General features: G+C 42.2%; 1 protein-coding gene across 6 annotated transcripts in view; it reads right to left on the reverse strand.

Annotated features, from left to right (window-relative positions):
* The window catches only part of RTTN (rotatin), a 194,422-nt gene that overhangs the window by 146,770 nt on the left and 21,720 nt on the right, over positions 1-25,932 (reverse strand). For all 6 annotated transcript variants that reach the window (XR_012644470.1, XM_074987517.1, XM_074987516.1 and 3 more), the window contains 7 exons: positions 24,522-24,703; positions 16,331-16,446; positions 9,930-10,100; positions 7,817-8,029; positions 5,959-6,071; positions 3,253-3,379; positions 1,773-1,898 (listed from right to left, as the gene is read on the reverse strand). Coding sequence is in view for 5 of the 6 variants with exons in the window: in XM_074987517.1 (XP_074843618.1) it covers positions 1,773-1,898; positions 3,253-3,379; positions 5,959-6,071; positions 7,817-8,029; positions 9,930-10,100; positions 16,331-16,446; positions 24,522-24,703 (1,048 nt within the window). In the remaining variant the exon portion in view is untranslated. The remainder of the gene's footprint in view (positions 1-1,772; positions 1,899-3,252; positions 3,380-5,958; positions 6,072-7,816; positions 8,030-9,929; positions 10,101-16,330; positions 16,447-24,521; positions 24,704-25,932) is intronic.

Below are 25,932 nucleotides of genomic sequence, written 5' to 3' on the forward strand. Positions count from 1 at the left end.
TAAAACTTACTTTGTAAGTTATGTAAGTATTATGTAAGTATTATATTATTTATTATTTAATATTATTATATTATTATGTAAGTATTATAATTAAACAGAAACCCAATGCTCTAAAACCGTATTGTAAAACTGTACTTTACAGTCTTCTGCCATCTTTCTTTTGTTTACATGTTATACTTATGCCTAGAATATGCAAACTTTTTGTTCTGAAGGTGAAAATAAAAACATTTTGCAAAGTACTGAATTTTTATTTAACATGTAACAGACAGCAATACGTACAGGATCAGGGAGGGTTCACGAACACACTGCAGGGAGTGGGAGTGGGGGCTTTGGAGGTGAGGTGGGCTCTATGAGAGGGATAAGTGTGCAGTGTTTGGGTCTGAGGGCACAAGGATGGGGAGCTTACCTGGCACCCTACTCCTTGAGGGGGCTGGTGGATGTGACTCTGTGCTCCTCATTACTCCCAGACACTGCTATGAAAGTGGTGGGGGGAAAGCCTCTAGACTGTCACTTTGCTGCCATTCCCTTAGCTGAGGGAAAAGGGGAGCAGCAGTGCACAGAGCCATTTCCTTCTCCCCATGCCAGGGTTTGAACCATACATGTTCCCAGATCAGGGATACCCAGATCAAGGAGGTTCAAGTATATGTGCAAAAATAAGATTTAAATTTCCACGATTTTCATTTCATTAAGCAAAACGAGATAGAGTAATTTTTAAGGAAAAGTCTAAATAAAAGACATCCCAGTACTTGCTCATTTAGAAAATAACATTTTAGAAAACCCATCCTTAAAATGTATAGCTTACAAGAAAGTTTTACTTAAACCTCTTGAAAGTTAATGAAAGAATGTAAAGAACTGCAGCTAAGCAAAATCGGCAGCTAAAAATAACAGTTAAACATTGCTTGGATATAGCTTTAAAGGAATTAATATAAATTATGAACCCATTCTTCAAATATTGACACATGCAGTTTAATTGTAAGCATATGGATAGTTCCTTTTATTTTAACAGAACTACTCACATGCTTAAATTTAAGCAAACATGAGTGTTGCAGAAATAAGGACCCAAGATTATTTGCTGTTAATACAAATCCTAAAATTGCTCAAATTTTTAAGAAAATATCCTGTGTATTCCTGAGGATATCCATTTCCCTTCTCACTGAACTTATAAGCACTTAACAGACATCATTATACTAGTACTGAGTATTGTATTGGAAATTATATTTTCCTAATCAGGATAACAAATTTGAAAACAACATTCCTCTTTACTATGTCTTCCCAATAAAATTAAGGTACTGAAAGTTTTTAATCTATTGACATAAACCAGGTTAATTTCATTGGTATGTTAGTACCTGTGCAGGAAAGAATCCTTTGCACAGCATTTCAGTATTTAAGAAACTATACAGTGTAATTATTAATTCTTTACCAAGCGCAATTAGTCCCCACACTTATTTTTATTATTACTTTGATTTGCTCACCTTGATAATTTTTTTCTGATTTGTCTACCTTGATTACTGTTTTTGGGTCTCTATCCCTTAAATATTGAGTCTGTTCTGGTATGGCTATGGTCTGAAGAAGTAAGTCTGTCCCACAAAAGCTCACCTAATAAATTATTGTGTTCGTCTTTACAGTGCTACTTTACTGCTGTTTTGTTTTTCTTAGTAAAATGTACTTTTAACTTTTCTATTACAGTTCCTGAAAAGAAGTCAAAATTATCTTTTCATCTCTAAACATAAGACTGAAAACAACATTTAGAATAGTTTTAAAAAATATTGTACTTCATTTTTAGACTCCTGGAGGCCAAATGTACAGATTTCGTATAAAACTTTTGGATGAAGAAGAAAATGAACTCCATGACAAATTGAGGACACAGGTTTTGTGACATTATGGATACCCAAGCATTCCTAGAACAAAAACAAGAAAATTGTTAATTTCAAAAAATTAAAGGACGTTTCTATTTCTATACCTTGCCTTGCAAATGCTATTTTTCACTTTTTGTATTCCAGGGATAAGGACTTGAGCATGACAATGACTATGCAAAATATGAGCATTCCAGAACTGCTGAACAAGTATTGAGGCTACTGTTGCATCATAAACTTATGAGACAATACAAATATTTTGTTCTGCAACACTGTCATAACACAATTCTTATTTGTAGTTATTGGTCATCTTCCGAGCATTTCAGAAGACAAGTGTCCTGGCATTCTCAGTCCAGAGACAAGCAAAGTAGGCTCTAGATATTGATCATTCATTAACTCTTTATAAAAATTCAATGTCAGAGAGAGAGATAGAGTGAGTGTACAGGTAGAACCTCTCTAGTCCAGGAACCTTAGGACTTAACTGGTGCCAAACAAGAAAATTTGCCAGACCACAGGAGGACAATACTGTCTAGCAGCATTACCAATACTTCCACTGCTTACGGGGATCTTAGAAGACACTTATGCATAAATTACAGCGAAATAACAGTACAGACTACTAAGAGCCAGGACTAGTGGATGTAAACAAACTTCATAGGATCATAGGAAACTTGGCCACACCCATGACGAGTGGTCATCCAGCTAAATAAAATCATGCTGGATTACAGTTGGTGCCAGAGGAGAGCTTGCTGGATGAGAGAGGTTGAACCTGTATGATCTATACCCAAATAGTTAAACTTCACTCTTTTACAGTAAAAAAAATCAGTTATCTAGCAATCAACCAACCATCACTTCTGATTCCTCTCAATAAGAATCTTCAGTCTCATAACCAGAACTAGTACACTATCCAACACATTATGCAGTTCCATGTTCTGCACTCGCCTTTTATGCAAAGGAGGCAGAAGACAAGTAAGCAACCTGACATCAGTGATTTATTCAAAAAAGCAGTTTCCAGGACATGTCTTAGGGTCATTAAAGATTCAGCTCATTCTCCTACACCTTTTACATCTGCCAACGACGTACTTTCATCTGCACTTCAAGAAACAACCACACTCCATTGCAGTACTGGTGAGCACCTGTACACTATTTTATACTTTATTCACTTTATTTCATTAGTTAACTCTCAGTTAACCTGAATATTCCACTAACCATCACCTCACCCTCCATTTTCCCAACATGTCAGGTAACAGAGATTTTACTTTTTTTTTTAAAAACATATAATCTTCAAAGCCAGATATATAGCAGACTGGAAAAAAATAAGTATAAACCCACTGATAAATGACCAAAAAATCATCATTTTTCCCCCAAAGAAAACATTACAAAACTTGTATGTGATTCTAACCTTAACAATTTCCAGACAAAAACGGTAAGCTTCTGTTTTTATAATCAGCAGAGGATGGGACAACAGATGGAGAAGCACCTTCTGACTCTCTGCCTGCAGCAATGGGTTTGCCTGGGCAGACTTCCAGCTATGAGTGAAAACAGTTAAATACCCAAGATAAATTAGCTGCTATACAGTTTCTTGTACCATATTGATGAACATGCTTGTTTTACAGAGTACGACACGTAGAACTTTCATAACAATTACCATGATAACCAGTGTATTTCAGGGCACACTAGCAACATTCCTTCTAAAGTACAAGCCATCATCATCTTGAAGAGGAAATGATTCACTACACAGAGAGTGCAGAGGTCATTTTGAATTTTCCTCCATCATCATAAAATTGCAGTTTATAATATGAACATTCACATTTGTGCACACTGTACTTCAGTTTACCTTGATATATTATAGCACTATAGATGATCAAACTAGTCATCGTTGTTGGGGAATTTGAAAAAAATGTATTGTGTTTTTTTCATCTTTTAGGTATCATAATTAAGTTGTATAAATCTGGCACATGAGCAAAACAATTTACATATGAGTCATCATAACTTAAACCACAAAGAGTCTATCTCAAGGTTGCAATGCATACTGAAAAAGGGAGCACAATATTTTAAAGTGGTTGCTCAGCACTAATAGTGGCAAATCCACATGCATTTATCAGATCTAAACCTAATTAGCAGCAGAAAACAGAAGTGTGGAATTCATATTTTCTTATAAGCAATATTAAGAGCAAATACAGGTTGCACCCCTCTGGTCCAGCACCCTCAGGAACTCAGTGGTTCGAGTTCACCAAACCAGAGGAGGTTAATGTGGCCTGGCTATGACTCCCCAGTGCTCTAGCTCCTGCATGGAGCTGTCAGGAGGCTAGCTCAGCTTGCCCTCCTACCCCACCTCCCTGCTCCAGGAACATCCATGGTCCTGCCAGATGAAGGATGTTGCCTGACCAGATTGTGTCCGTTTTAGGAGATGCAACCTATATCTCTTCAGATCATGAAACCTGTTGTTTCCTGCATTTATAACTTGCTCACAATCACAAACCACAGTTTTCCACAGAAACTATGTACATTAAAATTAAAAGAATCATGGGTGAATCCGTAGCTTAGGGAAGATATTTTAACCCTGCCCAATTTCTAGAGTGATGGGCAGGCAGCCAGCCAGCCCCCTAACATCAGGCAGTGCAAGCACTAGCTCCAGCTGCCTTAAGTCCAGTGCCAGAGGTCAGTTGCAGCACCCCGCCATGGGGGAGAGCTGCAAAGTGCCAGCTGGAAGCAGCAGGGAGCCTGGGGGCAGAGCTTGGGTAGGACCACAGAGGGCTGTTTGGAATGGCACAACCTCCTCTAGCCAGCAAAATATTTCTGAAACAAATCACCCACCTAATATTTGAATTTCATATCAAGAATACAATGCAGAATCTTCTGTTTAGGAACCACAGAGTAGCAGAAAATATTTCCCTATTTATGTTTAAATATACGGTAAGCCCTCTATTTAACAGACCCTGATATAACAGACTTAGAAATAACTGATGCTATCTACCAGCCTCCACTGCCTCTCCCTAAATAAATATGGGAGACTCACCAGAGCCACTGCCTGGGCTGTTGGAATGAATGGGGCTGCTGAGGTTGAAGAGGCCACCACAGCAGCTAGGTCCTGAGGAGCTGGGGGGGTGGGGCTGGGGGGCGGGGAACAGGAGCTTTCCACTCCCAGCCACATGTGGGTGGAGCATGTCAGCGCCTGGCCACCACTGCCTGCAATGGCACTGCGCAGCAGCCATGATGTCGGAGGCTGCTGAACACTGGCAAGTTGGGGGCAGTCATGCTCTACTTTTGTGTGGGCAGCTCAGAGCCAGGGACTGGAGTTGCCACAGCGCTGAGAGCTGCAGGAGGTGGAAGGAGCTAGTCTAGCATTCAGCTCCTCTCCTGGTAATTGGGAGAGAAAGATGGAGCTCTGAGGGGAAGAATGGGGCAGGACGGGAGAAGGGAAGAGGGGAGCAAGGGACAGGAGCAAGTGATGGGCTAGGAAAGACATCATCATACAGTAAAACTATTAGGATACAATGGACTTTTGGCATAAAACAGACACCCCTTCCCTGCTATTAGTCCATTAAATCGAGGGTTTATTTACTCTGTGTGTGTGTATGTAACATTTACAATACATGCAGAAAGTGTTTCCTGTAGAAATTATATTGCAGAACAACTGGAAAATATCCAACATTGAGGATCAGAGCAGAAGTCAGTCAAAAAGAGGAAGGAGGGACAACTCAGTGAAGACAAAGGTTTTAAGGGCTACTCCCCAAATTTGTAACCACATTTAAGATTCAAAGGCAAAATGTTGCCAGTGTCCTTGAGAAAGTCTCTTTAAAAGTTATTTTCTAATTGGCTTTCAAATAACATCAAATGGTGGTCTCGTTCTCAAAATAGATTTGAGGTGCTTTTTAAAAAGCCACGATGCTCTACCCATTTTTGCAACTACACAAGTGACAAACCTTTGTACAGCTGTTTTCTTTTAAGATATGGGTGGACGAATTAAAGATGGGAACAAGACCATAATCTAAGAAAAGTAAAGATCCCACACTTGACTTGCAACATAGGAAATACAGTTCTTCTATACAGAGAAAATAATTTATTTCTTCAAATAGTAATAAATTTGAAGTACAAATTTATTTACATATCCAAGCAAAGGCGGATGATCTCCTGAAGCAAGGGAAAGTGCTGATGATAAGGAAGACTATTTAGGGCCTTATGTGCCAATTCCACTAATTCGAATAAATTTGTTTCTCCCTAAAAAAGAAAAAATAAAAGAATTATCAACGTTAAATATAAAAATAAGGTAATTCTGTACATTGAGGACTAAAAATTTGGCAGAATCCACCAATTACATCTTGCCAAACTTGGTATCTTTCTGTAAAGAAAACAACATCATTTCATGTGCTTAATCAGGGTTACAAGTTACTGTTACTATTAAATATTTTAAAAACAAGTTACAATTGCTCATCTTAGCTATTTAGCCCTTCATCTTGTAAAATATCATTACAAAAGTCAACTTCCTAAATGTGACTATTCTGCCTATGTGCACATATCAGGGGGTCAGCAACCTTTTTGAGGTGGCATGCCGAAATTTGTCCTTTTGACCTCTACGTACAATCAGAGTGACTGGGATACTTTTTAAAATCACTAATAGTCCTACTTCATTAATAAATAAATTCAGATACAGAGCTTTACCATTTAGGTGGTGGTTGTTAGCTGGTGATTAGCTGGTCTTTTGTTAATCCATAAGCATCATGGCTTTGAATAAGCTCCCAACCGCATGGAGGAAGAGGGATGGGGCTGAGCTCCCGCCTTACATGCTGATGAAAAATGGCTCGTATACCACTCTTGACCACTTGAAACTTAGTGGCCTACTACTCAAAACAATCATCTGTGAATAGTATTCTTCTTCCTGTAAGCCTGGACTATGGTTGGTCCTGTCAAGACATGTGGCCAGGCTTTCAGATGCTGGCATCCATTTTGGATGCTCTACTGTCCCACTGAAAGTGTCAAAAGTTAAACTAAACACAAAAGATTCCCACTTGAAGGAAAACGAATACAAAGGTGGAAAACCAAACAATAAGCTCTGTTGCTAGGAGACCTAAGATGACTGCTGAAAATATCTAAGATTGAGCAAGGGGAGGATCAAGCCCAAGTTGGGAGGCTTCCTAGCTAGTAAAAAAAGACTATCAGAACCAATCTTAGGGTAAGAAATTGCATGTAACAAATTTCTTTGAGTATTAGGTTCAGCTGGCAAGTCTTGTTTCATTTACTTACTTGGATCTCTCTGCTATCACTTTCAACTTGTCAAAGCCTACCTTTTATACTTAATATACTTAATAAAAATCACTTGTTTTAAATTAATAAAAAATGTAAATATTTGTTATTGGGGGAGGGAGGACAACAGCAATGCACCTCTTTCTTTTATTGACAAAGAGTGTGAACAACTGATAAGCTTTCTCTGTATAAACTTTATACAGAGTAAGACAGATGTCTGGGGGTTCTGGTCCCAGTGGGGCTGTGAGCCTGGGTGCTGTGGCTAGTCCCTTTAACTGAGGCAATTACAGCAAAGCAACACAGACACTGAGGACTATAACCTCCCCAACACTACCATTGTTGGAGGAAACCAGAATGTCTGGCTCAGCAGGACATAGCAGCAAGAAGCCTCAAAGGACAGATAGGTGGGCTCAGTGATATTTAAGCAGATGAAGTGACAGTGTCAAGAGGATCTCCGTGACCATACCCATCACACATACTTTATTATAAATTCGCACAGCATTGTCCGCTATTTTTCCTACTGCATTTGCCAGATTTTCTCAACTTTGTAGTTAATATTAAGTGAAACTGACTGTCAGGAACATGAGGTTAATAAGTACATATATCAACACTGAACAATAAATATTCTCATACCTAACTATTTTGACCCCTAGTTGCTCCATTTGTTTGTTTTTAATTTTCAAAAGACTTTTCAATACAGTTTATATAACAGAATTCCATACCTCCTTATGGACATCCACCATAAAATTACAGGTACAGTCAATTGAATAAACAGCTTCTGCAGCTTGCTTATAAATACTGTAGCTTTCAGAATTCATCTGTTCCAAATAGGCTGCAACAGACTCATGAATGCTGGGATATTCCAAGGAGAAGGGCATGTCCAAGGAGAGAAGAAATAAAGCGGTCACCAAGCTCTCAGGTAACACTTTGCTCGCCTTGAGAAAATGTGAGGGGTGGGGGGAGAGAAAAAAAGGGGGGAGTATTGTTCAACTATAGTATAAGCATTAGTTAAATAATTCAAAAGTTGAATTTAATAACAAGTGCAATCTTCAGTGCTGCTACAGTATTTAGTGCTTTAAAAAAAAAACTGAGTATCTGAAGAGTGACTTCCAGGTGATATAAGCTCGTGCAGAGACAGGCAAATTTTTAGGAAAACTCAAGGGAGCCCACAGGCTTTGGATGTCAGTCCTTGCTAACGTAATACACCTATGTGCAGTCCAGTCCTGGGATGGGACCCTCCACTAATTTGTTAAACTGGCACTAATGAGTAACCATCAGATGGTAACACAGAGGGACTCTATTTCTGTAGCCTTTTGCCCTCTATAATGCTATCATTACAGTTACCTTTATAATCCATATAAAACTTGCTACTTTACAATTGCATGATGTTGCAACATATTACCAGATGAGAACTTGCTTTAACTGCAGTTAAGTGGTCACTCAACTCAAAATTCAGAGCTATATTACTCAACTCCCTTGCATACATAAGAGTACAAAAATTGATAAACACAAAATGATAGTGATAAAACTAGCATTTATACACAAACTGAGATAGTTACAACTTTTAGAGGCTAGAGAAAAGACATATACACTAAATATTATGATACAACTCATGGTACATCAGATTTGTATCAGTTAAACGATCCTCTTAGAAAATGAATGTTAAGTTGCAAAACTTCAAACATTTTCTGTTTTCTTTTTTAAACATAGAGAAGTCATTAAATATAAACCAAAACTGTCTCAGGATTCCTAACGACTCCAACCCTAAAGAGAGCTCCTATTTTTGACAGTCTACAGTTTATAAATGAGTGTTTATCATGTTGTAATAACTCAGTAGCCTAAAAGTTTAATGCTACTGCAAAACAAAAGGTATTATCATGGCACATTATAGTCCACCCATCAGACAAAAGTTCAATGTCTTAATATATATAGCAAGTGAAAGAAACAGTTTCTGAACAGTGTTAAATTTGTTATCAACAAGCAGAGGGCAGTATAGTCTCACAAACTACAGAACTCATGAAATAACTTCAAAAGCACTGAGATGAAATTATGCTTATATATATGTATTCTATTAAAAGGCTTATCCAGTTAATTAATATAAGCAAATAATTAGGTCAATTCAAATCTGTTTCCTGCATAACTAAATCTACTGATCTAATAGGATTCCAAGCATGACAGTTGGAAATGAACCCATAATCAATGCACAGTGCTAGCAGAAGTCATGATAAATGAAAGAATCTTCAAGAATAAGTACTACTTATGTGATAATGCTGCTCCATACCACGTTATAAGGGATGACTGCTACCAGAGAGTCTTCTTGCCCCACCCCACTTGCTCCTGCTCACAGCGATACAGAGCAAGACTTCTACTGCTCCTCTTTGACATGTACGAACATATTGCTTGTGAAAGTGCACTATGACTCCAGGTGGAATGTCACACTCCCTGCCTCTTCCTAGCTCTCTCACACACACACACATTGTGCTCTCATTCAGAGCTGAGAAGAAAAAATGTTGTGTTCTATCAAAAAACATAGGAAAAGTTAACCAAAAGGAAATCTATAGCAGAAACTGAAAGTTGCAGCAGACCTTCGCCAAAGGCCTTGCAAGCTTCAAAACTGAGAAGGTGGCAGAAGTGGCTATTCTATTCCATGATCCCACCTTAGAAATTCACCTTTTCTTTCAAAAAGTTATGCTACCAGAACCAACCACCAAACTCATCTTAGAAAAGTACCTCTTTGTACTTTCCTAGTATGCAAAGACAAAACAAGACTTTTCTAAAAATCACTGAAAACATTAATGGTATTACAATCAGTACAAACTTTGTTTCCCTCCTCACCTTTTCTACAGGGAGAAGTGCCTGCAACAGTCGGACGGTGAAAAGTGAAACACTAATAAATGCCATTCTGTGGTGTACTAACATCAACTCAGGTTGCTCTGAACTGACGTTACTTTTGTGATAGGATATGGTTTCTCCGAGTGAATCCAGGACCATAAGCAGCTTATCTTTCTGAAAGTAAAAATAAAATATAAAATATAAAATACAAATTTCTATCCATGAAGCACGATCACCAATCATTCACTATGACAACAGTACCTTTGCAAGAACAAAATGGAAATAGTTACCTTAAGTGCTGCAATTAAGTAAAATGTCACCAATTCTGTTGTTAGTCTTTTCCACAAATGTAACACAAGAAGTTGATCTGTATTTTGGCATTTAAACAAAAACATGATAAAAAGTTTGAGAAAATTTCTTAGAGATACTGAACACTACAGTTTGGGATTTGGAGGGGTTTTTGTTTTTGTTTTTTCGGTTAAGTGAAAAACACTAATTGGTATTCCCCCATCCAAATAAGAAAAGCTTCCTAACTGTCAAGATGGTTAACCCCTCGAATAAATTGCCTAAAGTGGTTGTGGAATCACCATCATGGAAATTTTTAAGAACACCTTAGTCAAACACCTGTGGGGGATGGTCTAGATGGTGTCTGATTCTGTCAGAGGTGCAGGGGACTTGACTTCATGAATCTTGAGGTCCCTTCCAGTCCTATGATTGTATGATCCTGTTTTTATCTTCTATCACTCTAATATTTGTGTAAACACATTTTAAAGTCTGTTTCAATACTAAAAACATTAGGATCTAATTTAATCCATAAAGCTCTACTTTATACCATCAAGCAAAAAGAGAAGGTTTGAGAACATCAAAACCTTCTATTCGTCTTACCAGGAAATAAAAGATTTCCAAAGAACTGATTATAATTTAGCATGGAAGAACTGTAACACAGAGATAGTCGTGTTAGTCTATATTCTATCAAAACAAAAAAGAAGTCCAGTAGCACTTTAAAGACTAACAAAATAATTTATTAGGTGGTGAGCTTTCGCGGGACAGACCCACTTCTTCAGACCATAGCCATACCAACTATGTATGGCTATGGTCTGAAGAAGTGGGTCTGTCCCACGAAAGTTCACCATCTAATAAATTATTTTGTTAGTCTTTAAAGCGCTACTGGACTGCCTTTTTGTTTTGTTAGCATGGAAGAGAAATGGATAAAACTGCTGATGAATGGAGATCAATCCCAGATGCTACACCAATCCCTTGATTTGCAAATGTAATTCGCTCCAAAATGCATAAATCAAAAAAGAAACTCCCATTAATTTCTATGTAAAAAATTCTGACTGGTTTCCTGCTCCCAAAAAATTACCCGATGATTTTCCCACGTCACAATACTATACAATCATAAAAATAAGAACAGAGCCAATTTATTGCTGTTTTATGACATTTATTACCACTGGTCACTTCTTAGATAGCGGTGAAGGTGTTGTTGACATGAGTTCCATGACATCATCTGCATCATCATCAGAAAGAGCTCCGTAGTGACTTCAACCTCCTTAATTTGGGTTTTATCTTCAGGTTTTTGAGGTTGAGGATCAGCTGATGGTGATAAGGTTTTAGGAGGAGGTGATGAAGTTGAGGTTTGAAAAAGTTATAGAATTGAAGTTCGTACAGCAGACATCTTTTCCCTGTTATATAACTCCTGATAGCATCAAATGGCTTCATGAATTTCACCCTTGCATGTTAAACTCCATTCTACATTTGGGTAGCTGTCATTGAGAATTTGTGTAGCTGCCTCCAATGCACTGAAGAATTCTGAGAGCATATTAGCATCCAGCATTTTTTGTGGTTCATCCAATTCTTCCTCCTCCTTTTCCGATAACCTTCCTGCATACAGCTGAATTAATTCTTCATTAGTCAGTCCTTCACTGTGTGACAGCAACAGCAACTGTTGGTTTGTCTTCGCCGTCTGAGGCAGATAGGAGATGCCTTATCACTAGTTGCAGATAGTAAGCTTTAAAATGTAGCAGACGCCTTGATCCATTAGCTGAAGGATGGAAATGGTATTTGAGGTACCAGTCAAATGCTACTGCCATAGTCTTCGACATTGACAGGGTGACTAGGAGCATTATTGAGGATCAGCAGACATTTATTACCCAGATTATTTTCAGCACAATATTTAGATGTGAATGGTGAAAGGTAGCTTGTTATGTAATCAGCAAAAACCTGCTTTGTCACCCATGCCTTTTGATTAGAATGCCAAACCACAGGTAATGATGCCTTGTTTCAACCTTTAAGCACCCTCGGATTTTCCACATGGTAAATAAGGAGAGGCTTCAATTTCATGTCTCCTTCCAAATTCCACCATGAAGTAATGTCAGTTGATCCTTTGAGGCCTTAAAACCTGTTGCTTTTTTTAAATCACTTGAGATAAAGGGTTGAGAAGGCATTCTTTTCCAGAAAAGCCCCATTTCGTCAACATTAAAGATTTGTTTTGGAGAATATCTACCTTCATCAATTATTTGTTGCAATGCAGCTGGGAACTGTTAGCTACCTGAATATCAGCAGATGCTGCTTCACCTGTAACACACAGACTATGATAACATGAACACACTTTAAATCACTCAAACCAAACCATGACATGCTTTGAACATTACTTTGGCAACCCCAACTTGCATCCCTTCCTTGGCTTTCTTCTTAGGTCCTCAAATAAAGACAGGGCTTTCTCCCTTAAGCTCAAAGACATGTTACATTCATTACGGTTGTCGATGCAATGTATTAAAAGTCTTTCAAGTTTATCCATTATTGCATTCCTGGCCTTTGTTATTCAATGCAACTTTTAGCTCCACCAACATACTTTCCTGTCATTTCTTTTATGTTTTCTTTCTGCAAGAAGATTGCGTGCACAGTCGATGCTGCCAAGTTCATTGCGAAGCATGTGTCTTTTGATTGCTTGCCCTCTTCAATTCTTTCAATAACTTCAAGTTTGGTCACAATGGATATTGCTTTCCTTGGTTTCTTGGCCTTACTGACAGCTCCTGAAGAAAATATTTCATGTCCAGGACCCATGATGATCATAAATAACAAAGATATTTGAAGATTAATATCACTCACAGTCATGATGATATGAACACAATCAACTGTGCAAACCAACTGGGCAACTGAGGGAAAAGAGTCAGGCTCACTCTGCTGTATTCTGCTGTATTCCTCTGCATTCATACTTACAGAGCACACGCTTGGACAAAGGTTGGTTCTTTTTTGTCGCGAAAATGTGTTTGTAAATTGAAAAAAGAGGTATACATTTATTTTGTTTGTTGCAGCAAAAATTCATAAATTGAAAGTTGGTAAATTGAGGGATAGGTGTATTAGCACTGTGGACATTAAGAGAAAGGAATGAATAGAACTGTGAACTGTTAGTAAAAGTTTGGTTTGCTAGAATGTACAAAATTGCAAGTATATCAGATAACCTTGCCGTACAACACATTTTATCCTTTACTGCTCACAGGGCTAAAATAAGACACTTGTGGTTATTGTAAACTTGACAGCTGCTGATTAATTCTGAAGGTGAGTAATAAGTGCTAAGTAATTAACAAATACAGCAGAAATCTGAGTCAACATGCCAAAAGTGCAAGGATGTGTGTATGAAACAACTAAAAGTAAACACTGGCCAGAGTTGTTATATAGCCTGATGAAAACGATTTATACTCCTCTAAAAAATTACAGAAACTGTATTTTTCCTTGGCTGAATAATATGGATGCCTGACCTCCTGGTTTAGGAATGTGAGAAGAGTATTTTACTTCTACGGTGGAACCAAGCACCGTTACCACTTGAAAACAACAGCATCACTAATAGCTATACAACTGGTTGAGCCCATGACAATTCACTGCATCAGGACCCCCTCTCTCCCGATAAATTAGATTTGCATTACTGACTTGGAAGAGGAAAATAGCTCACTAATTAAATTCACGTCACAAAAAAGGGGAAGCATTCCCTTCACCCACGGTGTCCAATACAGTCTCCACTCGCCACATGAGGCGAAGAGGAGACTGAATTGAGGTGAATGGGGCTCTTGGAGCATGGGGTCAGGGCGAGAGCCTGAGTCCCTGCCACAGGGCCCCCCAGAGTGCAGGGCCAGTGCTGGAGGCCTAGCCCCTGCCGCGGGGCTGCACAGAGTGTTGGACAGAGGCTGGATCCCAAGCCCCTGCTTCAGAGACCCCTGTCAGAGCACAGCACTGGGGCCGGATCCCAAGCCCCTGCCAAGGGGCCTCCACTGGAGCACAGGGCCAGAGCCTCAGCCCCTCCCACAGGGCCCCCCCGCCTTAGCATGGCAACAGGGCCAGAGCCCCTGCTGCGGCCCCTCAGAGCATGGGGCTGGGGCCGGATCCCGAGCCCCTGCCATGGAGCCCCTGAGAGGGTGTGGGGTCAAGGCCAGAGGCTGAGCCCCTGCCATGGGGTCCCACTGGAGTGCTGGGTCAGGGCCAGGTCCAGAGCCGCTGCAGTGGATCCCCCACCAGTAATGGGAGAAGCAGGGTAGAGGGGTGGAGAGGCCCAGGCAGGGGTTTGGAGGGTGCAGAAGTCAGGCCACAGGAGTGCAGGGAGATCATGCTGCCCAGCTGCCCAAAGCCTGGGGCTCACTGGGGACCTCTCTGCCTGGCTGCCCAAACACTGGAGCTGGCTGGGAAACATAGCTGCCCAACTCTGAGCACCAGGATTGGAGCCTGGAAGTGCTGTGGCCATGCAACAGAGGGTACCGGCAAACATTCAGAGCCCTATCCAGCCAACCCATTATAACTGCGATGTGCAGCGACCCCTCCCCACCACTGCAGCTGCAGAATGACAGGGCCAGAAAGCAATTGGAGGTGATGTGGGGAGCTTCTTACAGCTGGGAAAGGTACCCAGGAGAGAGTCTGATCTCTCACCAAGAGCAGCCAGGCAGAGGAGGAACAAGTCCAGCCCTTCTCCAGTCTGGCCAACATCTAGTATCTCCCAGCTAGGTCACTGCAATCAGGATGGGGAGGGGGCAATCAGACCCACCATCATGAAGTTCCTGCTGCTGCAGAAAGCTTCAGGTTTGCTACCCAGCATTAGAGCTTCTTGCAACTGAGGTAAGAATCAGAGGTACAAGTGGGTCCGATTCTGCCCCTGCGTGTGGCTGTGCTGGGGAAAAGCAAGTCCCTTTCCAGACCAGAGGGGTCTCCCATCCGGAACCCTAGCTTGGGCACCCCAGTCATAGAATAGAATCACAGAGCTGGAAGGGACCTCAACAGGTCTTGGAGTCCAGCCCCCTGCCCCAAGCAGGATCAGCCCCAACTAAGTCATCCCAGCTATGGCTATGTCAAGCTAAAACTTAAAAACCTCTTGCCCCTTCCCTTCCAATATGCCAGATTTCACAGGGGAAGTCTTATTTGTTAGTCCATGACACATTTTTCACAGCTGTGAATTTGGTAGGGTCCTGTTTATAAAGTCTTAAGCTTCCCCATCTTCACCTTCCAGGAGACCACAGCACATCCCCAAATGTGGGTAGCAAATCCTTACCCACTCAGGAATCAAACACCTGGAGTGTACAGTGTTGAACTAATCAACCTGCAGCCCTTCTTTTGAAAACTCTAAGTTCCTGCTGAGCCCTTTGGATGAATACTATTCATGTCTATCTGCAGCACTCTTTCCAAAATCTGAACATAGCTGTCTTTAACAGACATTTGATAACCCTTTATTGTAAGTCAAAATTCATGATGAGTATTTATAAAAGTTTAAACTTCAGGAAGGTAGCACAGAGGATTTTCCTCTTCACATGCTCAGCTGGCTGGTTTTTGCTCACGTGGTCATGGTCTATCTCAACTCCATATGTAGGATCAGAATGAAATTTCCTCCCATGTCAAATTGGCAGTAACTAGAGAGGGGAAGGGGAGAATTGTTGCTGTCCTCTGTCCACGACAAGACACTGAGCATCTCTCATTTAATCATTTCCTTGCCATTGCAGGGCATCAAAGACTGGTGCATGCAAGTCTCTCCTATTATCTGCCCATAGGTTACAACAATCTGGTCTTCTGTGGGTCTCATTTATTTCACTCTCATTTCTGTTGCTGGTTTTATTATGTAGGCAATGGATAATGCTGGTCGCCTGTGCTATATAGGAGGTCAGACTAAATGATCTAGCAGCTTTCTAACCTTAAACTCTTAAGACTTCAAGATTTATATTAGAAGAGAGATACACATATCAAAATTTAAAATAGAAGGTACATGTCAACAACATCAATCTTTTGTAAATTTTGGATTGTTTAAATGTTTGAAAAAAGAGTAGTTCAGTAGAACTGTCTGTTCTCCAGTACACAACATATCTGATGCATACAGCAAACTGTTAAATACCATTAACTAAAGATTAAAAGAAAAAAAAAAATTCCAGACTCACCAATTCTAACCCAAAGAGGCTGTGGTCCTCCCAAACATCTTCAGATACTGCATCACCAATAAGAAGCAGATTTTCAGCGAGTAACTCAAGAACTTCCATTGTCACTCTTCTACTGCCTATGAATGCAAATGTGAAAGATGTTACAGCAGTTCAATTGTAGACAGTGAACTAAATTATTTATTGTTAGTAGAAGAGCCCGTTTTCAACCAGGGAATACTTCAACTCCGAACATCTGTACATTTAATTTTCTTGTGCATTCATGCTACTCAGTTAGGCTAGATCTGTACTAGCAGATAAGTTTGATTTTATAACATTGCGTTTTAGAAATTCAGTTTTGAGCATCCTCACTTCCCACTAAGTCCACATGAAGTTGAGTTAGTGCTGCCACACTAGAGTGGCCAAACATTGACTGTTGCAGCAGTGCATTGTGGAAACCTATCCCGCAGTTCTCTCAGCCCTGTACTCTGCACCCTTCCTCCAGACCCTACCGCACCCCCACAGCTGGCAGTGCTCACCCTGCTGCCTGGTTCCTGGGTCCCCGCAGCCTGGGGAAGCTGGGACACTGACTAGCACTGCTGCACCAGGTTTCGGCGAGACAGGTGTAGGAGGGAGTCAGGTGCTGTGGTGGTCAGTTTCCCAGCTCTCACGAGTGGTGGGCAACCAGGAGTCAGGGGCAGCAGCGCCCACAGTTTCTCAGGTCCCTGCCACTTGCAGGAGCCGGGTCACTAGTTCTGGTGCTGTGACACCTGACTTCCGAAGAGATACTAGCATTCTTTTGGTAAAGATCTACTGATTAGTCTAAAGATATGCACTGAACAAGAGCTTACCACATCTCCACACCACAACGTAATTCTAAATAGTAACAAAAAAATGGATCACATGTCAGTTCCTCAAATCAAAAGAGCTCAAAAGAGGTTAATAAATAATGCAATTAATGAGCTATATGATTCTATAAACAAGCTATAAAACCCGCCAAGTAATAGCGCCACTGATCCATAAGAATGCTGCTTGCTGTAAAGATCATTGGTTCAGGAAGTCCAAAATTGATATGTAATTCTAGATAACTAAATGCTGGAGTATATAGTCGGTGAATCAGAGACCATAAAATAGAACCATTTAACTAATTTGTTATTGATTTAAAGCATATACTAAACATAAAAAAGGCAATTAAAGATTCAATATTCTCACACTGAAATGGTGTCACTCTCAAGATGGTATTGAGTCATATATTAAATCCAAATAAAAATCTTTTCAAGTCCAATTATCTTTACATTATCCAAGGCTAGATAAAGCATGCTACAGTGCAAAATTTGGAGGAGAACTTTTCACATGTGATCTTGGTATTATTTCAATACTAATTAAGTCATTTTAGAAAAATTAAGCAGCATTTCAGTATCATCTAAAAGTAACAGTACCACTAAGTAGCTAATAGTTATGTTCCAAGGCTAATTCAGAAGCTGCTGCTATACTAACAACCCCAAAGGAGGAGGTTACAGTTAAAGGTTGTCCCCCAGTCATGGGTTTCCAGGCCTCCCAAGACAAGTTGAAAATACAGTGGTTGTTTTCTACTACTTACTCTATACTACCTTATGAGAGACAGAGGGAAATATAACTAAACCCCTTACACTGACAAAGGCTGCATCTACACTAAGAGATAACGTGAAATTACAAGGTCTCAGCTTGATATTAAAATGTGACTGTCTTCACACATAACAGTTAATTCAATTTATTGAGCCATAATACCGATTACAAAAATATCGATATTACGGGATGGGCGTAGTGTCAATTGTGAATTTAAAATCTCGTGTCAAGGCAAGTATGGAAGCACCTTGTCCTTAATTCGAATTTGTTAGCCTCCAGAAGTGTCACGCATGTATCCCACTAAGCTACGTGGTGACCCTCCAACTGTGGTAGCTTCACTGTGCACTGCTGTCACGTGTGGAGGAAGAAGGTCAAAGTAAGCCCGTGGAGTTTTGATTGAATTTGAATTAAAATTTAAATTGGAATTTAGCAGCCCAGGCCTGCAAATAAAAGGGCGTCCATTATGAAAAAATCCCTTTGCTCATAGCATCGCATGACATCAGTAGCAATTTTCGGTTGCCCTGTACTGCAACGATGAGCACTCAAGGTAGTGATCCAATTAGCACTTCTCAGGCTCGCAAGAGTGCCCCAGCTTGGACACACCAGGAGATTCTTGATCTCACTGCCATTTGAGGAGACCAATTGGTGGCGAAGAGACTGTGGGTGGCCAAGAGAAATGCGGCCATCTATGATCAGATGGCGGGCAAGATGGCCACTTGAGGTTACTCCCATGACTCTATAAAATGCTGGGTGAAGCTTAAAGAACTCCGTCAGCCTCTCAAAAAGTCCAGGAAGCCAACCAGTGGTGAGGGGCCGATCCACAGACCTCCCGCTCTTATGAATAGCTGTACATGCTTATTGGGAGCGACCACATCATGGAGCCTGGACTGAATTACAACACTTCTGGAGGCCCTGGTGTGGAATTTGACATAAGCTCAGAGGAGAAAGTTGTGTGGATGAAGAGGGCACCAGAAAGGAGGAAAGCAGCAACAAACAGGGGACAGAGGAAGTTGTTCCAGACAGCCCAAAGCTCTTCACCATCAATCTGGAACTAGTCCCCTCCACAGCGAGCCCCTCCAAGCCATTCCCCTCCATGCCGGTCACTTCCACAATGGTCCCAGAACCTCCTGGAGCAAGCGGTTCGGGTGGGCATTTATTCTGCATGCTAGAAGCAGATTGTGGGTGGGTATAACTATAGGGTTGTGTTTTGGTGCGGGTTTGCTAGATGTCCTTCTGTGCCCCTCAGAACAGCATGTTAATATTTCTTGGGATGGAGCACTTCTTTTTGGAAATCTCCTCGAAGGCCTCATCCAGGTACTCTTTTTTTTTTTTTTTTTTTCCACAAGGTTCTTGGGAAGGTCTGACTTGTTATGGCTTCCGCTGTAGCACACCTTGCCATGCCAGGCAACCAGATAGCAATCTGGTATCATTGCACCACACAGCATTTTGTCAAATTTTCCAGGGTTTTGGTCACACAGCAGGAGTAGTTGTTCTTTCTCCATATCAGTTAGTTTTAGGATGGTGATGTCTTTTTTGGCAACCTGCAGAAGCACGGGAATTTGCATGTTTTTTTTTTTTGTTTTTTTTTTAAAAAAACACATCCTTCCTGCCCCTTTACATTTACCTGTAGCAGCTAGCAGACACTCCATTCCCCACCCCACAATGCAGTTTGCAGGCTCAGGGGGTACCCTACCATGTTCCTTTCCCACCAGCATTTCTTTTCATTTTTCATGACTCCCCTGTGCTACACTGCTGCCAGGCTCTGCTGTGCTTTGGCTAGAACACCGGTAAGGTGATGTCTTGGTTAATGTGGAAGAGGGAGACCACCTTAGGCAGAAACGCCAGGTGGGGTCTCAGCCTGACCTTATCCTTGTGCAACACCATATAAAGTGGGTCCACCATCAGGGCCCTGAGCTCTGACACCCTTCTGGCTGAGGTAATGGCCACCAGAAACACTGTTTTGTAACTAAGGAATAACATGGAACAGGTGGCGAGGTGTTCAAATGGAGGAGCCAAAAGCTTACACAATACCAAATTAAGGCCCCATATTGGCAGGAGGGCCCAAACCTGCAGTTTGACCCTTTCCATTCCCTTCATGAACCTTTTCACCACTGAGACTGATGACATCCCAGGCTCTGGGTGAAACACCAAAATAGCTGCCAAGTGCACTTTCAGGGAGGATAGTGACAGCCCTGTCTGGCTTACGGCCAGCAAGTAGTCTATGATACGAGGTATTGGGGCCTCCCCCAGGGACAAGCCCCTTTGAGTGGCCTATACAGTAAGCCTCTTCCATTTGGCTAAATATGTTATCCACGTAGAGGGCTTCCAGCTGTTTAACAATACTTCCCTGACAGGCTCGGAGCAGGCCAGCTCAACCGGTCTCAGCCATGGAGCCTCCATACTGTGAGATGCAGTGCCTGGAGATTGGGGTGCCGCAGTCTCCCCTCCTCCTGTGTCAGCAGATCTGGGCCTAGTGGAAGCACCTCTGGAATGCGAACGGACATCTCCAAGAGGATCAAGTACCAGTGCTGCCGAGCCCAAGCTGGGGCCACCAGGATAATTGATGCTCGGTCCGACCGAATTTTCAGCAGTGTTCGGTGAATGAGTGGTATCAGTGGGAAGGCCTTGTTTTTAGGGGAGGGCCCCTGGGCCCCCTGCCTCTCCCTGTTGTTCACAGCATCCACAACCAGGGAGTCAGGGGGAAGGTGGGTGAACAGATGTTCATTGCCCTGAACTGGGACGAAATAACAGCACTCATTTTTTCTGGCCATGGTAAGGCTGAGGTCGGGGTCTGCCACACTGTCTTTGCTGTGTTGGCAATTGTCTTTATAATGGGCAGTGCCACCCTGGTAGGTCCAGATGTGGAGAGAATGTTTGTAGCAGGGTCTTTTTCATCCCTGACCTCTTCTGCCTGCACCCCCAGACTCTGGGCCACCTTCTCAATAACTGTTGGTACGCTCCTCCATTCTCCATTAACCTCTGGGGAGGACGAGGGCATCATGCCCTCCAAGCCCATCAGTGCGGGGGGGTTCAGGCACCTCCATTTGAGTCCCCAGCACCGTGGTTTGCGGTGCCATGCTCAGTGTCCGGGGTAAAGGGCCCCTTAGTGGCCAATGGTATGGTGCTGTGATGATGGGGCCAGTTGGCACCTGGGATGGCACTGGTTCTGTCAGTGCCAGGGCCCACTGCACCACAGGTCCCGGTGTCTGTACGGGTGGTGTCCACGTTTCAGTTGGTGCCGACTGCACTGGTGCCGGTGCCGATGCCGATGACTCCGCCTAGTCTCTCAGAGGGACTCCCAATGACACGATCGGTGCCGATCTTGGCACCTGGGAGCACTGGGTGCCTCAGTCGGGAGTCCCACAGCCTGCCCTGCACCTCATGGATCGCCCACGGAGTCCATAAAGCCACTGTGTGTCACCTTTGGGGGCACTGACCACTCTCCCTCTGAGGGGCATCAGGGGCAATGCTGATGCCTACTGCATCAAGATGATCTTGTACTCCCGCTCTGAGCTGAGAGGGAGTAAAGAGTCCGACTGTGACGCGGACTCTGACACCGACAACCACGGCGGTGCCAAGGGTCCCAGGGTGCCTATCGGTTCATTCATGCCCTGCACCATTTGCTGTGAGGCACTGAGGGAGGCAACCATTTGTGGGGGCCTCACCAGCATCAGGAACCATGCTGGGGCCCCTTGAGACTGTTCAGACACCTGTATCTGGGGCAATGAAGGCTCCCGGTGCAGCTGCAGCAGCATCATGATTTGCAGGAGGCCTTGCACCGTGCTAAAGGCCTCCAGCATCAAGGGCAGTCTGGGAAGAGCGTGGGCTCCTGCCTCAAGCTGGAGTCGATGCCCACGCTTCATAACCCCAGCCATGGCGCGATCTGGCGGACTCTCCCGAAGATTGCCGTCACCTCCTCTCTTGGGATCAACCCCGCTCCCGCCTCCTTTTCTTGCGAGGCTGCAGTGACTGACTTTTATGGTGCCGGGAGGCTCTAGGCACCGAGTCCTGCTCTCGGCACCAGGAGCCGTATGACAGCACCAATGGTGCTGGAGCACTCTGCACTGACGATGCAGTGCTCTGAGCTCCTGCCAGGGAAATGTCCTGGCACAAGGCTGATTCCATTACTTCAGCCGTTGAGCTCTGTCTTTCAAAGTCCTAGGCTTGAAGGCCTTGCAAATAGAGCAACGGTCCCGGAGGTGGGCCTCATTGAGGCAACTCAGGCAAGCCCTACGCAGGTCACTTTTGGGCATTCGTCTGCCACATTTTGAGAAGGTTTTAAACCCCGGGGAGCCAGGCATCCCCTGGCATCGAGAGGGGATTAAAGTCCCACCTCGGCTCACTAAGTGCTAAGTGGAACTATTTATAGATGAAAGACAACTATCTAAACTATTTACAACTGTTTTCACTAACTATCAACTAATTTAACAATAAAGGCTACCAGCCAATGCTCAACAATGAGGGAGCTCCAGCAACTGACAGTGCAGGTGAGAAGGAAATGAGCGGGGGGCAGGTCAGGCAATGTACACATGGGCAGCCATACGGGTGCCACTCCAGGGGGCACCTCACCAACCCTAGGGCTACCGGCTAGGGCAAAAAGCTTCAAAGAAGAATTTGTGGCTTTGTGGTATCAGACTCAACTGAAAAGCCTCATGCAAAAACACAGGTATTAGCTTGAAATGTATCTGTTCCGTATAAATTAAATGGCCTCAGATATCACGCTATATAATCATAACAGTCCATTGGGACGTTAAAGTCTATGAGTGAAAACCTGGCCTGTTTGAATTCAAGGGAATGTATGTCATAGTATTAAATGTGGTACCACTGAAGGCAAAGAATCTACAAAAAATTCAAATTGTTTCTGCTCTTTTGGCAAATAACTGAAAATACAAATATATCCTAAGTAAAATTTAGGACACGTATAAGGAAAATTGTTTTTCTGTATTGCATATCCATGTACATTGCCCATTAAAATAACCTGTAACAATACATGTCAAAAGGGACCTAGATTTTTTCAGCTAACTCATAACTGACAAGTTATGTGGGTTTCTTACACACACACACACAAAGCATATTCATTCCTTTCTGCAACTCATTTTATCACTGCTTTCCTTCACTGAAGAAATTTTAAAAATGCAAGAACTTAGAAGTTCCATGGATTTCATGGTTCCATTCCCTCCTTTTTGCAGACGCAAGAAAAATCTGATTCCCTGGTAATAAATGGGACCCAAGAGTAAGTACAGTTTGGGCGTCCATGATCCAGAACCCACAGGAAGTGAGAAGTCCCTAATCAGGGAATTTATCAGGTCAAGGGCTCCCAGCTGTGGCTTTCCAGCATCCACTGACACACCTTCTACTGGCCCAACCCTGGCTGGGACTCATCATCTACTGCTGGCACCCCTTCTGCCAATTTCCTGGCCAGGACTCCCCAGCTGATGCCAGTCCCCCTGCTGCTGGCCCAGCATTGTCTGCCTGGCCCTGGGCAGGGCTCCTGGCCACCACACTCCCCTCTGTCCCTTGCTCCTAGCCATGGCTCTGCCAGACCAGAGCCCCTCAGAAGTTCAAGTTTACCCAGGTTCAGGCTCCCAGCTCCTGCTGCTGCAGGGTAAGTGGGGGGCTCTCAGCCCCATGCCACCACAGGTTGGTGGGAGCTCCACATCCTAGCCCCACACCACTGAACGCCAGCAGGGGCTCCAGCTCCCAGTCCCCACTCTGAAAAAAGGTGCTGGTACACCATACCAGCATGTACCAGCCCCAAAAAAGCACTGTATATTTATACAATAACCTTGTATTTAACCACTATTTGATCAACCAGCACTCTCAAATAACCAGCATAACTTACAGCTGAGCCGCTCTGGTCAGCAGACACCAGATAGGAGCATGGAGAGAGCAGGAGCCTGCAGGCTGCACTCAGATGCAGCACAGAGGGATGCAGAGCTAATATTCTAAGGACACTGTCCCTTCAGAGATAATTAAGGCTAATTACAACATAGATATTTCTTCAAAAAGATCTATGCAGAGGATCTGCCAACACCCCTCTTCTAAACTATGCAATCTCCCCATTTTGGGGCACAGGTATTGTCTGAGTGCAGACCGCAGGCTCCTCTGCTCTCCCACCCAGCATGAGCTACTCACGCTGACTAGAGCCACTCAGCTGAGGTCACATCCTGCTGGCAGGGGTGACAGTCTTCTAATGTAAAACATTCTGCATACAGTTTTGTTTGTTTCTTAATAGCTAAACTTGTTTTTCTTTAGTGTTACGCATTGCTAGGTATTCCTCTCCATTGTCGAGAATACTTGATTATCAAGCAACCTCCCAGTCCTGTGGATGCCAGATAGCAAGAGTTTACTGTATAGCGCAGTTAACTTAAGAATTAAGTACACTCATCCCTTGTTTTACAAGCACAATTGGTTCCCAGCTTTCTGCTCATAGGCAGAAACTCGTAAGAGGGACACTAAATTCCTATTAAATTACATGTAAAAATCTCTGATTAGCTCCTAGAGCTCCTAACTGGGGGAAGGAGTGCCAGGAGGTGGAGCTGCAATGTGATGCAAAATAACAGGAAATAAGGATTCATGCAGGCACTAAAATCATGTACTATCCATTCACCTGTTCTTAGAAGAGGTACAGCATATTCCAGGATGGAGAGACAGAACTGAGGAAGGCTGAGCTGTTGGAACTGTAACTCTAAAGTATCCTCATTTTCTAGGTCTGGCAGGTTCATGTGCCCTACATCCAGAGGTGATTGCAGGTATATTCTGGAGTTTGCACTAGCTTGAGTACTGCTTCCACTACAAAGCAAACGCAGTATAGAATTAACACTGGCATACAGACAAACTTACCAAGTTTTTTTTTTTAAAGTGACCTGAAGACATTAAAAAAAACAATTGTACTTAAAGACAGCCTAGCTTTTTGCCTACTAAAAAATGGGCAACCATTACTTTTCCCTTAGAAATCTAGAATATGATAAATCTGATGTTGTCTGTTTTAGTAGGAGTCTTCAAAAATGGACCTAACAATGTGAATCAGGAGCAAATGAAGTGTTGAATCTTTGACAAAAGAGTTTTAGTTCCATCTGCATTGTAAATGTTTGTGCTAAAACTTAGTGTTAACAAAACAACACAAAATGGAATGGCCTGAATTAGAGTCACTTTTCAATAAATCAGGTTTCACTTGCTTGATATTAGCAATGTCATTTCCTTGCTATCTTTCTGGCTTCCCACAGATTATTCCAGGAAAAAAAACAATCCTCAGAAGTCCTGATTTTCTAAAGCGCAAAACAAGCAGAGCATAAAATCCCTTACAGCCTTCTTTATATATAAGTGGATAAACAGTGTTAATTTTACCCTGCCTTTCAAAGACAGCTTCAATACAATCAAACATATGCACCACAACATCTTTTGATTTTTATGCTAAACTACCTTTAAAGGTTCCTAGATTCACTGGATGTGCTGAACTGAAGATAGCTCAAAGATACAAGTATTTTCTACAACTGTTTTCATCTCTGCAAGTCATTACCTTGACTAAATATTTTTAAGGATTTATAAAGCCATTCAAGATACAATAGCTTTGTTCATTTTCCCTTTTAAAACATGTTCGAACAAAGTGATCTCTGTCATGATTACTATGTTATATTAGCTTTATATGAATCCTTCTTTCCAATGCACTTTCAGAGGACAGCAGTGTGTTTCTATAAATACTTTGGACAAAAGAGCTGAAGAAAGATAATAGGACAACACAGCAATACAAACAAAAATTACAGATGAATCAGTGGATGGTTCTGATCATCATATGTGCACTTTCAAGATAAAGAAAAGAAAATGCATTAAATCATTAAAAAGTAAAAGTATTATGAAAAGAGAAAAAGATACATTTCCAGCCAGAAATTAAAATGGTCATAAAAACAGATGAAAGTGGAGTGCCAGAGATGCTAGGCAGGAAGAGGTATGCAATTTAAAAGAGTCCAAGACTCCCAGCCACCACTGCCACTACAACAGCAACAACAGTGGCTGGAGTGCAA

The sequence above is a fragment of the Carettochelys insculpta genome, chromosome 2, assembly GCF_033958435.1.
Source record: "Carettochelys insculpta isolate YL-2023 chromosome 2, ASM3395843v1, whole genome shotgun sequence".
In the NCBI taxonomy this organism is placed as follows: Eukaryota; Metazoa; Chordata; order Testudines; family Carettochelyidae; genus Carettochelys; species Carettochelys insculpta.